Raw genomic sequence first — 14983 nt, 5'->3', positions numbered from 1 at the left:
GCAAGGGACTGGCACCTGTTAGAGTAGACCAGAACAAGACTGTATATTGGGGTCATGGGGGTGTTCAGGCTGTAGCTCTTAGGCAGCCAGGGCTGAGGATAGTAAACCTTACTGTTTTACCATGAGTGTATCATTTTAAGCCAGAGCAATACTTATATTCCCAGCCCAAGGACTCATTTTATCTCCTGGTTACTAAAATTCAACTCAGCTATCCAATAAGGTGTTGGGAGCTCATCCTCTATCAAGAAGTCAGAAGTATGGAGAAACAACTGAGTTAGATTCTCTTGCAAACCTGGTAGAGTTGGACTTTTTAGGATGGTTCATTCATCATCTTGCCTTTACCATCCCCCTCTCTTACTGAATCAGGACAGGGTGTCCCCACTTCACTTGTGTATTAGGTACATAATGAATGCAAGCAGGAAGGCATCATATAAAGGGCAGTTTCATCTCCTTTGCTGTTCTTGTCTCACTATACGATACAAAAGGCTCAGGGACTACTGGGCAGGAACAGAGTCAACACTCACTGGATTTTGTGGACCTGAGAGCAGAAGTCAAATATATCCACAGCGCTTTCCAAGGCATGAGTGACCTCATCAGGTGCCTTTTCCCCAGGGAAACCAAAGACACAGAGGAAGGAGCAGCCCTGTGAAGGAGAGTCAGCAAACACGGCAGGTACATGGACCATGCATGAGAAGGCCCAGTGGAGTGTAAGTAGTGAATTTCACTTTCTGAGTCAGATTTCACTGTGATTTCTCTCATACCAATTTTATTTTTAGCAAGCATCATATAACTTCTAGTGCATCATCAACAGTAGGGCTGGAGCTCAAGAAGTATTTGCTTTTGCTCCAGAGATAATGGCTTGCACTGAGCTATTTGTGGGTACATTCCTATTTGCCTGCTCCTGTGGCCAAGATCCCATGCTGCAATGTGCTAGTTTAAGTATAAGCAGCAGCACAGAGCAGTTGAAAGGAGACCAGTTCTGGAATCAAAGCCACTTTCCAAGTGTGGAAACTACAATAAGTCAATTATACCCTTTGATTTCAGTTGACCAGTTTGAAAATCAATGTAGCATGGACCTGCCAAAGTTGTTTTGGCAACTGAAGAGATTAATGAGACTCTGTGTGTGTGTGTGATCTGTAAAGTACTTTCAGATATTGCTGTTATGGTTATATTTCTTAGGGATAAAGAGTTAAGCTGTGAGTGATTTTCCTTGGCAGAAAGTTACCTGTTCCAAGCAGAGATTAAACTCAAAAACTTGGCATTCGTAGTCATAGTTGTTTGAAAAGGGCATAAAAATAAAGGGCAATGGGTTAAAATTTTGAGTCTATAAATGATATATTTGATGAAATACAAAAAAATAATTTCTTCAACAATTGTCAAAAGAATCTCATCAAGTGTTAGGTCCTAATTGCCACTAGACTCTGTCTTGACACCAGGGGGGAACCCTGATTCTGGGACTAGAGACAAACCCTTTTGGGGGCACCAGCAGGTCTGCTTGGTCTGGAAGTTTTGCCTGGTGACTTGGGAGGCTGAGCATCTTCCTCACTGGCAGTGAGAATGGCAGCTCCCATTTATGGAGTGATGACTGTGAATAGACATCACAAAAAGAGCTTCATATATATGTGTATATACACATATATATGTGTATATTATATATATTATATATGTGTATATTTATATACACATATATATGTGTATTTTTTTATATATGTGTGTAGTTTTTTTATATATATGTGGGTTTTTTTTTTGTTTTTTTTGTTTTTGTGGGACCCTTGCCAGTGGCCGGGGATCCAACAGGCGCTGCAGAGGCTGCGGGCAGTCTCACAACCCAGCGCTCAACTGCTGCACCACCGGGGAGGCCCTATATGTAGTTTTAAATATATGTGTGTACATATAATTTTAAAGCTTTTTAAAAGTTTTCAGATCATTTGAGGCAAATACTATACCCATTCAAAGATGAGTAAGCCAGGACTCAGAGAAACGCAACGACTTGCCAAGTTCAATGACACAACAGAAATGTTTGGAGCCATGTCTTCAAGACTTTGAAGACTGGTGTCTTTGGTTTTATGCTCTTTTCTCACAATACTATTTAATGAATATAGAAGAAAGTACTGGGGTGCATTGGACAAAACTTCTTCCTCAGGTTAGAATGCAGATGTGAATTTTCATGTATAGAATATATTCTTTCTGCCTGACATTGTAGTAATGTGTATGATTGCTCAGCTTTGCTGCCAAGTTCTAGCTTTCAGCCCTCTATAAAATCCTCAATAGGTACATAGTAAGTAAGTGTACAAGTGGGGTGCCACTCTTAAAATATGAAACACCTATGATGGGGAATCAGTGCTCATGAACTCTTCTGTAATCACTTGTCAATCACAGTATTTTACTATGAGCTAAGAGATTAAGAAAAGATTTAAAATACTTGGGAACTGGAGGTGACCACCCCTACCCCCTATCTCCAATGAAACTGAAAGGGAAATGGGGGTATAGATAGTACAGGTGAGGAATATAGGGCAGCTGGGGGTACAGGAGTGGAGGTGGAGGTGGAGATAGAGCAGGTGGCAATTATTGGAAATTTTCATTTCCAATAAATTATTATTATTTGCATCACAGATTTGTGGTATGAAGATTACAAGGCAGCTGACCTAAAGTCTCTGGGTGGTGTGTTATTTGGTGGGCTGGAGGACACACACAGTGAGACTAGTGGGGCATTGTCACTAAGAGCACACGCTGGGAAGGCAGACTCCCTGGGTCTGACCCACCACTTAGAGCTGGATGACTATGAGCACAACTTAATCTTGCCTCATCTCAGTATCCTCATCTCTACCTCAACCTTCTCATCTGTGAAATGGGGATCACAATTATAACACCTATCCTTTTGGGCAGTCATGAGTATGAAATGGGTTAATGCAGTCCTACATCGCTTAATGACAGAGATGGAATATGATCTGAGAAATGTATTGAGTGAATTTCATCATTGAACAAATGTCATAGAGAGTACTTACACAAACCCAGAGAGTACAGGCTACTGTGCACTCAGGCTGTGTGGTAGTTACTGGACCCACCATTGTCTATGCAGTCCCTTGAGGACTGAAACGTTAAGCGATGCATCGCTGTGTATGCAAAGTGTTGAGAATACCTGGCCTGAGTTAATGCCATAGTCACCACATATGCTAATATCATAATCACACATAAATTTCTGGTATTTCTAGGTTAAAAGAGCCTATCTCCCTCCTCCTTCCAACAATGTCTGTGGGCATGAATGCTAACCTTAATGAATTGGTAGGTAGTTCATATCTACCTTGTCAAACATGAAGACTTTATTGATTTGGCCTCGGAAGACTCTCAGGACAGAACTAATATGCACACAGGCATCCTGGATGGCTTCGCTTATGTCTTCTACTTTGTCTTGTTCCTTAAACATGAGGTTTACGAACACAATTGTCACTGGGCGGAGCTCAGATAAATAACCCCGGAGCTGTTTGTCATCAATCTGTAAGACAGAGAGAAGTTTTCCATGGCATGCGTCCTTGGCAGTTGCTCCTTCTCACTCCACCACCACACTGTGACCCCCTCAATTATCACTGGGAGGGAACTAGTCCATGGAGATTCTCTGGGGAGGCTGAAGTAATCAGAATGTGTGAGGCACAATATGGCAGAGCCATCCCAGAGTCAAGCAGATGGAAATGGAATGTACTATCAATGTATCTGCCTATGGGAACTTATACAGTTGCTTATTTTTGACCAGCCACCACTCCCTTGCCCCAAATTCTAGTTCCCCCAACCCCCACATCCCCTTCCCACCCAGCCATGCCAATATGAGCCTTCACAATAAGAGAAAGAACTAGGGCTCCTTTTGGCTCTCTTATAATTAATTATAAGAGTAGCATGCTATATAATTCAACTGTACATTTTCATAGCTTGGTACCTTCTAGAATAGTTATATTCTATCCCACTTTATCTTCAAATAAAATAAAATGAACATCATGATCTCCATTGAACTGAGTAGATAACTCAGGCATGGAGAGGCAGCATAATTGTCCCAGGGTCACATAGTAAACTAGAATGCAAACCTCCAGACTCAGAGTCTGACATTCCATCTACCGTATGCCTGGCTTTGCTGGGGTGGAATATCATCAGCTCCCCTCTTCTCTCCAAGCCTTTCCACATGGGCACAGGAAAGAAAGTAGAGAGTTCCCAAATAACCCCAGTCTAGCATCATCCCTGTATTCTGTTAAATTGAATAAATAGGAACCAAAAGGCCAAAAGGGGAAAAAGCATTGCATTTTCTCTCCCTGACCCCCAAATGGCACAAAAGAGTCAGGTTCTCCAATGACAGTGTGAAACCCATCCCCAGAGTGAGAGCGGGAGCTGCATGGAGGGAATCCTGCAGTCACACTTGCTGACTGACAGGGAGAGCCCTGAGACTGTGTCGTTTTATTTTTTTACTAAAAGAAAATTTAATAATTTCTAACTAATCAATGTGCTGATTTTATTTTTTCAAATGAATTTATTAGTAAATACTAAATAATATCCATGATTAGCAATCAAATGTAGTGCTTAATGAAATAATGAAGGATTATTTCATCTGACCGTATGTTCTTGAGTATATATTTGGAAAATGCCACCCCACTATCTCTAAGGATCTCTGTTCTTTAGCTGCAGAGCAGGTCTTGGTAAAGCTGTGAAAGTGTGTCTTTTACTTTCTCACAGACTCCTTGGTTGTATTACTTGACCCAGTGTTCATTATTCTTATCCACAACTTTGCAGGTGATGCATGGAATCTCTCTTCTACCCTATTCCTGTTGATCTTGCTCTCAGCTTATTGCAGTTGAAGAAGAAAATGTGTCACATCTCTTGGGTGTTGGGAGGAGAGGAAGGGTTGACTTTCTCCAGTTGAAAGAGTCAAACAATTGCAGGTTCTAGAATAGTGTTTTTAAATTGGGTTCAAGGTGGAAGGATGCATTCTGATACCTCTGCAAGCCACACTGTGAAGGCAGCTGCCCACTTCTCAGGCTTGTCCAACAAAGACTTCCCCCCAGGACACAACAGCATTTTGATGGACTGAAAGACTAAAACTCATATCTCTTAGGAAAATATGTGAGACCCATGCAAAATATGTGGGGATCAGATTGAAGAGGGTTCAAATCCTATCTACTTTGCAACCAGCCCTTTGCAACCAAAGGAAAGTTCTTCAGACTCTGCTGGTCTCCATTTTATTATATATAAAGTGAGGATAAAGATATCTATACTAAGGATTATGAATAATAAATAAACAACACAATAGCATTTGGAAAATAATGAGAACTGAGAAACAGTTATAATTCACATAGATGAATACATTTGAGAGAGAGTAGATCTGAAGCAATAAAAAAAATAAAACCACTGGGTTTTGCAGGTTGTTCTGAGCACCCTAATCATCTGTTACTTTTCAAAGCTTAAGATCTAATGAAAGAGACTAAGAAACAGTGTATCAGTGCTCAACCACTTGATCTCTTTCTGCTTTGTGGCATATGGAAAGGGTCACTGTACGTTTTTTTACACTTGGGACAGCTCTAGTTTGCCCAGTTGCAACAGGTAATGCAGTCCTTGTTTATACCTATTGTTGCAGTGTAATTACGAATAATGTGCCATGTAACTTTAAAGAGTAACCCAATTTGAACCATAAATTTTATAGTCCCCAATACATGTCAGTCCCACCTCTTTTTAAATATTTTGCTGCTATTGGTTTTCTCGATCTTTCCAACTGTTCATCCAAAAGACAACAAATCTAATGAAAATACCTGCTTCAATATGCTTTCCATCACATACTTTTGTAGGGACAGCTCCAGCTGAGGATCAGACTCCAGCACGCATGCAAGCCTTAGGTGGTCTGCAAGGGCAGAAGGAGGGATAGGCTTAGGCAGGGTGGCTTGACTCTGCAGCACTAGAGAAGCCTCCCTGTCCTCAGTCCCCAGGCAGTGATCTTGACAGTTGAGTCAGGACACTCTGGGACACAGTGCACAAAGGGATAAGGGAAAGTCAAGAAGCCCTTAGAGGTTGTGGGTCCCTAAAATTCAGTTGCATGTAGCTCAAAATCCTATCCTAATTCATACAAAACTTTGAAACTCAAAGAGTTCACCTCTGAACTAGAGCTAAAACTATTGTCACAAAAGATAGGAATGGACAGATGAGGGTATGACAATAGGGGAGGATGGTGACAGAATGAAAGGCAAGATAGAATTGAAAAAGCAGCAGGAGAAAGATTCATGAGAGTAGCTGCTAATACGGGTTTAACACCTGGACAAGTCACTTTGCTGCCCTGGTTGTTGCCAATTTCCTCACCTGAGATAGAAAAGCAGTGGAGTTTTGTCATCTCTATGATTTCCTTTGCTGAAATGGTTGATAGTTGGAATTACCAACACTGAAGGAATAAGAAGGAGACTAAACAAAGGACACTGGAAGTGAGCAGTTTGAGGAGCAAGAACAAAACTAGTTCTTGAAGCCAGAGTAAGAGGAGAAGGTGGTTTCAAGGAAAAGAGAATGTCTAAGGTCAGCCACCTTAGATGGGGTCTGAGGAGGGGACACCTGGTTTGGCAAGGTGATAGTCATTATGAAAGGGAACTGCTAAGAAAAAGAAATCTTTCCCTGTAAAAGAGTCATAGATCTGGAAATGTAAAGTAAATAATAAGTTTGCTTCCTTAATAAGCATATCTAAACAAGGTCTGGCAGCCTGCTAGGCTGATTTATCTCCCAGGCCATCCTGGAAGATCTGTATCCTTCCCCGTTTCCTGTGTCAAGAATTCATATGCTAACTAACCAACTTTATCAATGTGAAGTAGTTGTGTATAAATTAAACTCTTTTTCTCTAGACCAGTGCTCAGACCTTAAGGGACTGAGACCTCATGCATGAGTAATAAAACTTTCCTGGCGTCACCATTCTTAAAATGTTCTTGTTCTTCCCCTTGTTCTTCCCCTTCCGCTTGTTCTTCCCCTTCCTGGGTAAAAGGCTAGAATTTATTTGTGCAACAATTAGTGGGCTTGACATAAACATTTCAGCAGATAGAAAAGGGTAAAGTATAGGTATCAGGGGATCAAGGCTGAAGAATATGTGAGTATGTGCCCCCGCAAGTCCTGTGCATGCAATCAATGTTTATTGGGTGAATAAATGAATGAGAGAATGGAAGAGGAGGCACAGATATACAGATGACTCTTCTGAGAAGTTTGATAGTGATGGTTAGGAGAGAAAATCCCCTCCTAATAGAAAATGGTTAGAATTCGCAGAAGCTTTACCTTTTCCTTCAACGTGCAGAAGACTTGCAAATATTTGGAAGATGAGGGAAAGGAGTTAGTGCTAAGGGAGGGAGAGGACCAAGGAGGGTTGTTCTTAGAATTGCTGTGTGTGGACGCAGGTGTCTTGCTAAGGAATGGGAGTTGGAGGGAGGAGTCCAGTCACTTGTAATGGGCCCCTTGGCATTGGTATAAGACCCTGCTCCCTGCTGGGAGAGGGAAAGGCTCTCATATACAAAGAGTACTTACTTTTGTGGTCACCAGAAGGATAATAATGCATGAAAGCCATACACTTTGTGAAAAATTCTTCAAAGTTAAACGTAGGGGGTGGTTTTAGGAAGTTAACCTAAATTTTAAAAAATGAGAAACTTATGGTTATTTCGAGGGTTGTAATCTGTTCCTTAGTGTAGGAGTGTCTCTCATCTTTGCCATCATCTGCACAAATTCTCCATCTTTTCTTCCCATTTGCCATGCAGTCCTGTTCTGATTCAGTTAATAGCTAAATGCTAGCCCTTCCCAAGACATGTCACTTGGCCTGTGGATTACTTGGAGCTGAGGTCAATCAAGGCCCTGAAACCTCTTGAGAAATTTTACTACTCCCTTTCCTACCTCAAAGAATGAAAGCTAGGGGTGGGGTGTCTTATCCAGATTCCTTATTTCTAGAAATAAACTTTCTTTTTAAAAAAAAATAATTTGTTTATGCATACAAGAGCTGGGGTACAGACCAGAGATGCAGGGTTGAGAGGATCCACCAGAGACAGAGTGGGGAGGAGAACAGGAAGACTGACTGAAATACACTGCTGAGGGGAGCAGCAGATGAGACAGGAGAGGTCTGCCTTGCCATGTGGGTTGCTTCCCGGCCAGCCAGGGATCGAACTTGTGTTGCAGAGGCTGTAGATTGCTTCATAGTGTGGTGCTCAACCCCCTGCACCACCAGGGAGGCCCTCTAGAAATAAACTTTCTGTTAGAGAAGCCAACACAATGGCAGAGCAAAGATGCTTTTTTTTTTTAGAGCAAAGATGTTTTAATTACAGAGCATCTTTATCATATGAGAAACCTTCTCATCATGTGAATCTACCTCTTCTCTCGTTGAAGTCCCAGGCCCCTATCCTTGTTTCTTAGCTCAGAATAAATACCCTAATTTTGTCCAATTGGCTTTAGACTCCATATCCATGTCGATTCTCTCCAAGTTTGTAATTAAATTTGTTTTTTTCCTAATTTGTCTGATGCTAATTTGATTGTTTGAATAGCCCAAGAAGAACTTAGAAGATTGGGGAGAAATTTCCTCTCTGCCCCTACTCAGCAAATCCACCTCTCCTTTACACATTCTCAAAGCAGTTTTGCAGAATCAGTCATATTCCACGAACAGTTCTGTGTATAGTCTTCTATAGACTGCTTTGCCTAAACCACAGCACTTTCTACTGGACAGAATCAAGGGAAAAGTTTCACTTGCCTAAACTTTGATGGCCCCATTGGCCCCAATTTTCACTCCTCAGTGATTCTTCCAGGAAGGAAGTAGAGGTAGGTGGAGGAGGAGGGAGGTTGGATAGTGCAAGAGAAGGTGAATGGCAGCCTTTAAAACTACTTCCCTTCTGTACACTTTCCTCTGAAGGGTCTCCCCAGGAGGCCCTTCCTATTCCTTAAGAAAGGACTGTAGGGCCTCCCTGGTGAGCACAAGGGATTAAGTCTCAGCATTTTGAAGGTATCCCAAGCCACTGTAGCACAAGCTGGATTCCCCCACCCCCACCCCCAGGAGCTACCCACATGGCATAGCAGACCTCTCCTGTCTCGCCTGCTGCTCCCCTCAGCAGTGTATTTCAGTAGATCTGCCTGTGCTGCTCCCCACTCTGTTTCTGGTGAATCCTCTCACCCCCCCCCCACCTCTGGCCTATACCCCAGTTCTTGTATCCATAAATAAATCTTTTTTTAAAAAAGGACACTAGCCTCCCCTCCCACAAAGGCTTCAATGCCTATATTCCACATCCATAATTACCACAGAGAAAGCCTTTATTTCCTCTTAAAGGCATGAACCTTGGCCTGTCCCAGAGGGAAGGGACTAAAAGCCCTCAGGATAACCTAAGCAACTCAAGACTGGAGCCCAGGAGCTTCATGGAACCAGTCTTCCCAGTGACTTTTCTGTCATGTGGCCCCAGGGCACAAACTGGCCAACAGCACACTTACCTTAACTGCTCTCTGGTCAGGAATTCTCTCTATTTCAATCATGTTGCGGTCACAGAGCTGCCAGCAGTTTGGTGACAGAATGACATCGTTCATCTGGGCCATGTTCTGTGCAAGGCGCACGTCGTCCACTGCCTGACCAATCACCAGAAAGAAGTTGCGTGTTTTGTCCCCAAACACTAGCATAGTGATGTGGCCCGCAGCCAGGCCTGCAAGAGGGCAAACCGAGTGTTACAGGGCAGGGAGAGGGCACCCCAGACCCCACAAACCTATCTGCTCTAAATAGGTTCTGCCATCGCTGCATCAACACAAAGCATGTAAGACTTTAATGGGAAGGAACTTTAATACAATTAGTAAACAATACAGAAAAGACAAAGAATATAGTTTCTAAATCAAGCACCCACATTTACCGTCCCCTTGTGGGTAAAAGTCTGTCCAAATGGGATTGGCCCAGAGCAAGGCCCCAAAGCCTGCCACAAGTCTAAAGCATCTTCCAGTGGGGACCCACAGAAAAGGGTCTGAAACAAGCAGACAAGCCCAGAAGGAAAAGAGCAAAATCAAAATCAAGATAAAAGCTGCCATTGTCACCTCCCCACGGGTCTCTCACCCACACCTGTGTCACCCAGTCCACGACCAAAATGGTAGCGCAGTTTCTTCACATGTCTCTCGGCTCCATGCACCTCCTCCAGGTCTCCTTCTGGCTCCATCCTGCTTCCTCCCCTCCTCAGTCTCTTCTCCAGCCTTTTCTCCCTGCTCAGCTCCACCCTCCCTTGGGGGGTAGGAAGCAGGAAACCTGGAATCACCCCTTTTCTGGGGACCACCCTGTTACAGGAGGTCTGCCCAGGAAGTTCTGGGTTATTACCCAAGGGCATGTGTTCTTGGAAAACTCAGAATCTTGGGGTGACTGTACTACTTCAGAGAAAAATTCAACTTCTGAAATTTCACATAGCAATCACAGAATAACTCTTTGAAGCCCAAGTCTTCCAAAACTCCTCTTTTCCTCATGAAACTAGAAAGTCAGTTGCTAGTTTTCACCTTTCTGTGACATTTGATGCCCTAAGTGGCCCTATCTGTCCTCAAAGTTATTTTAGCTTTTCTCCAATTAATTTATACTTAAGGGAACACCTTTAAAAATTCCTATTTGGGGAGCAATTACATGGTACTAGAGACTGAGGCTTTAGCTATAAAGAAACTCTTGGGGTCAGATTTCAGTAACAGCCTGAGGGAAAACGTAGGGGTTGAGGAGGGGGCATTCAGGTATTCCATTCCAACAATGTGTCTCCAATTGCTCTCAAGTTGGGAGCTGAAGGTTTTAGTGCTGAAGCAAAAAAAGACAGGATGGTATACAATGTGACATATACATCATTGCTTTCTGCTGTGCTGATCTGTCAATGCTGAGATCGGTGAGCATGTGCTTGTGGAGGGGGGGATGGGGGAATGTTCATTTTCCCTCTGAAACACGAGCTGTTTAGAATCATTAAAAGTTACTGCGTCACCTTTCAGACCACTGATTGGCAGATACACGAAGGGTTTGTATCCAAGTCATTCAAATTTTCAGTATTATAATGACTTTGACTTTTTTTTCAACAGAAAAAATACTTTATTTGGAAATTTTAAATAACCTAAAGAAAACTTAGATGATTGGATAATCACTCTGATGACACTCTCTTCTCTTCACCTCTGACACTTCAAAAATCAAAGTTTACAGAGTTGAGTTAGGCAGAAGTTAATACCAACAGTAACACATCATTTATACCTCTCAGGATCTTATTTCTCACAGATAGATAACATAATGCCTAAATCTATCTCTCCAGATAGATAACATAATGCCTAAATCTCAGGACTGTGGTGAAGCAGAAATGATGTCACATGTGTACTGTCTGCAACACAATACAGAAATAAATGTGGTTGTTACATGTGGGAACTAAGAAGCCTTCTATTAAGCTAGGGCTGTGTTGCAGGTTGTTCTGTTAAGCTTTTCTTGCATCTCATTCTTATAAGGTGGGTGATGAGCAGTTATGCTGTTTTTAGACCTATTGATATGTAATTACAAGCTACTTCCTATTGACAGCAGCAGAACCTAAAAACAATTACAGAAGTTTTAATAATAAAGACTTCATTGCAGGGGCCTCCCCTGGTGGCTCAGGCGGTTGAGCACTGCTCTGTGAAGTTGTCCACAGCCTCTTTGGGAGGAAGATGCAGCATCTCTTTTCTCAGAAGCTTACCTATCTTGACTCGGATGTCCAGGCCTTCTTGACACTCCTGAGATTGAAACAAACCGTGGATCTCCAAACTACATTTAATTACCACTGTGATCATGTTTTTCAGTTGATTTCGCTCCACCTTCCACAGGGCTAGCAAGGCGTCACCTTGAAAACACAAAAGGGGAAAAAAGGCCATTCATGACTTTCCCAAGAGATCAGTCGATTTTGTAACAAATCTGTCCAGAAACTTCCTCTTCAAATGTTCCCCAACCCCATCTCTTGGCCCCTGCGTTCTCTGAGATGCCTTCTTTTTCAAGGCTCTAGGAACCCAGAATTTCCTTCTTACTTCTCCCACCTCAGTATGTCCCCATACCTGCAAATTTTAAGATGTCTCCTCCAAAAATCAACACTTCTAAGGAAAAAAGAAAAGTTGAATCAAATTCTGATCTCTTAATGATAATAAAGAGAATTAATTTTTGTGAACCTGTACCCCCAAATCACATATAGTGTTGTAAGCCAATGTTACCTCATAAAAAATAACACACTTTAAAAAGAAGAATTCAAACTTCATCAGTGAAAGAGAAATTAGGTCAAGAGAATAATATTCAGGGAGTGGAACTGCAGTGAAGCTATCATCTCAGACACATCACTTCACCCCACAGGAGTCTGTTTCCTCAACTGTAGAATATGTGCATTGAACTAGATTATGGACCTGCTCCATTTATGTGAATGGGAAAAGAGAGCTTATTCCCTATGTGCCAGAATGCTTTCTACTGATGAATATATATTCTGAGCTAGAGTTTGAGTGAGTGAGTGGATGAGTGACAGGACTCCATAACAACTAAAAATCAGAAAATTGGGAGGCCAGAGCTATGTTGGTCAACTGGCTTTTGTTTATTATTGACTTATATTTTATTTATACTTTATGACATGAATGGACATTTGTTCTTATTTAGGCATTGCTAACAAATTTGTTGAGCATTGTTGTGTTGAGTGGATTGTAAAAGAGGAATTAGATAAGTTTCTGCTTTTAAGAAGAATTAAATTTTGTCTAGTGGATGATAGTAAGATATTGCTATGGAACTTAGGGTTGATAAAATTCTAGATCTAGAGTTTACCTCAATAGAGTAAATCCTTTCCTTCATGAATAATTCAAATTAATATTGCAAACAAGATGGTAGGCAAAGTTTGAAAAGAAGACAAAACTTTTCAGTCAGTTGTAAGTGCTTCAGAATTGATCAGACTTACTGATAAATTAGTTATAAATCACTCATCTATTCATAAAACATTTTCTTAAGGATTACATTTGGGTTACGCTGATTTTTTTTTTTTTTAGTTACTAAAAGCATTACTACCATAGCTCTTTTCAAAGTAGTCTCTAATTCAGTCTTTTAATACAAAATGTTCTTTCTCTCAAATAGTTTGTGTTAGTGAGGTTGTACTTGTACTGTGTTATCAAGAGACTGGTTTCATACACAATTCATGGGGTAAATGAAGAGCACCAAGCAATAGTACTCTATCAGACTATAACCAACAAATAGAGAAAAACAATGAATTGAAACATTCATAAGCCAGAATCTTATGGGTACACTTACTCTCCACTATTGCACTTATGTAGTAGTTGAGGATCTCCACCAACTGCTCAGCCCCTCGGTCCATGTACATCGCTGTGCTGAACTTTTCAGTCATTGCAGTAAAACCTGTAATAAAGGCGTAGCTAGTTTCCTTGGCTACTTGGAGGGACCAAACAGAACTTGCAGAAGAATACCACACTGGAGAGCAGTAGGTCTCAGCTCCTAAGAACTAACAGGGTTTCTTCTTAATGATGTTTGAGGTTGATCAAGTCTAACATCTGCATTCTGTCTCTGTTTACTATGTTAGGGGTCAGGGAGAGGCACCAGACACCTCTTCCCTCTAAATTTTTCAGTGTTTGTAGAGATGACTGCATTTTGACTGGATGTAGAATTTCCAATCTCTAGGAATGAAAACAATTCAAACACTGCTGAAGCGGTGGCAAGTATCCTTTAAGATGTAAACATCTTATGTAGCGAGAAAAGCATCTGGAGAAACGATTCCTTGAGGTCAGTTTTTCCTGGGATGTGTGTAGGGCTTGGGCAGGGGGTAGAGGCATGAGTTAGCCAGTGACATCAGGGCCAGGACATTGGGGTCAAAAATTCCAGGAGTGGGGCCTCTCCAGTGGCACAAGGGTTAAAGATGGTGCTATCAAGCTATTGCCAGCCACAGCAACATGACTTTGATCCTGGCCGGCCAGGGAGCAGCCCACATGGCGCAGCAGACCTCCCTTGTCTCTCCCGCTGCTCCCCTCAGCAGTGTATTTCAGTGCATCTGCCTGTTCTGCTCCCCACTCTCTCTGGCGAATCCTTTCACACACACTGCCCCCTTCCACCCCCGCACCTCTGGCTTATACCCTAGTTCTTGTATGCATAAATCAATAAATCTTTAAAAAAAAAAGTTCCAGGAGTGGTACCGGGCAGCTTAAGGATTTGCCCATGACTAGGCATATGGGTAAGAGAAGGTGAGAGAGTTCCAGGTGCACAGGTTACCTGTCCTCCCTCTTGCCTTTTTAATAGAACTATCTTCTACTGGACATTTGCAGCAAGAGCTCCAAAATAGCTCCTGACGCTGTAATCAAGCTCTGCATGTGAATTCAGTACCACCTACTGTTTACCCACACTCCACATCCCTTTTGTGCTTGCCTGAAATATCAACAAACATCAAGACTCCATCAAAATAATCCACTGATGGTAGCTCTGAAGAGAAATCTCCATAGACAATGAGGTCTGGCAAATGAGCGGCTATTCTGACAATGGCTCGGTCCTGTGACTTTTCTTGTCGTGGGTTCATGTTCAAAGCAAATGTTCAGGGTTTTGTGGTCACAGTAAACAGTTCCCAAATAGACCTTCTGGAAAGAAAAGCTGAGAATGAGGGAAATCTGACATATTTATTTACTCATTTTCCTATTTATTTTTTTCTGTTTGCTGTGCACTTTTTTCTCTTCTAAGTGATTAAGTGGCACTAATGTCTGAGTTATTGTCTCATACTTAGAAAGAGCCAATTCTCTATAGAGAGGCCCCACAAACTTGGCCCCCAACCTGAATTGTTCCTACAGGAATGAGCACCATTACAAATAAGAAGGGGTGAATGGACTCATCCTTTTTCATGAAGGGGGTATCCTTTGTGCCAGTCTTGTTGCAGAGAGGCCAGCTGTACTGGCCCCTCATCTAGGCCCCTTTCCTTTCATGATTCTGCTTTCCCTCCCTCTACCTTTGGCCGCTCATCTTTTCTCTTTCCTTTTTGAAAACTAAAAAACA

At 42.0% G+C, this 14983-nt stretch overlaps 1 protein-coding gene across 1 annotated transcript in view; it reads right to left on the bottom strand.

Moving 5' to 3' along the window:
• The window catches only part of ADCY10 (adenylate cyclase 10), a gene marked incomplete at its 3' end in the record, with an annotated part of 66559 nt that extends 52070 nt beyond the window's left edge, over positions 1 to 14489 (bottom strand). Inside the window, exons 1-9 of the mRNA XM_084250614.1 lie at positions 14369 to 14489; positions 13247 to 13351; positions 12025 to 12063; positions 11673 to 11816; positions 9451 to 9656; positions 7519 to 7615; positions 5784 to 5872; positions 3302 to 3493; positions 525 to 643 (exon numbers count right to left, since the gene is read on the bottom strand). Of these exons, the coding sequence (XP_084106740.1) occupies positions 525 to 643; positions 3302 to 3493; positions 5784 to 5872; positions 7519 to 7615; positions 9451 to 9656; positions 11673 to 11816; positions 12025 to 12063; positions 13247 to 13351; positions 14369 to 14387 (1010 nt within the window). The 5' untranslated portion in view covers positions 14388 to 14489. The remainder of the gene's footprint in view (positions 1 to 524; positions 644 to 3301; positions 3494 to 5783; positions 5873 to 7518; positions 7616 to 9450; positions 9657 to 11672; positions 11817 to 12024; positions 12064 to 13246; positions 13352 to 14368) is intronic.
• Between the last annotated feature and the right edge of the window lie 494 nt (positions 14490 to 14983).

This window comes from Talpa europaea (genome assembly GCF_964194135.1).
Source record: "Talpa europaea genome assembly, chromosome: 12".
NCBI classification, from domain to species: domain Eukaryota; kingdom Metazoa; phylum Chordata; class Mammalia; order Eulipotyphla; family Talpidae; genus Talpa; species Talpa europaea.
This window is presented reverse-complemented; position numbering and strand designations above follow the sequence as displayed.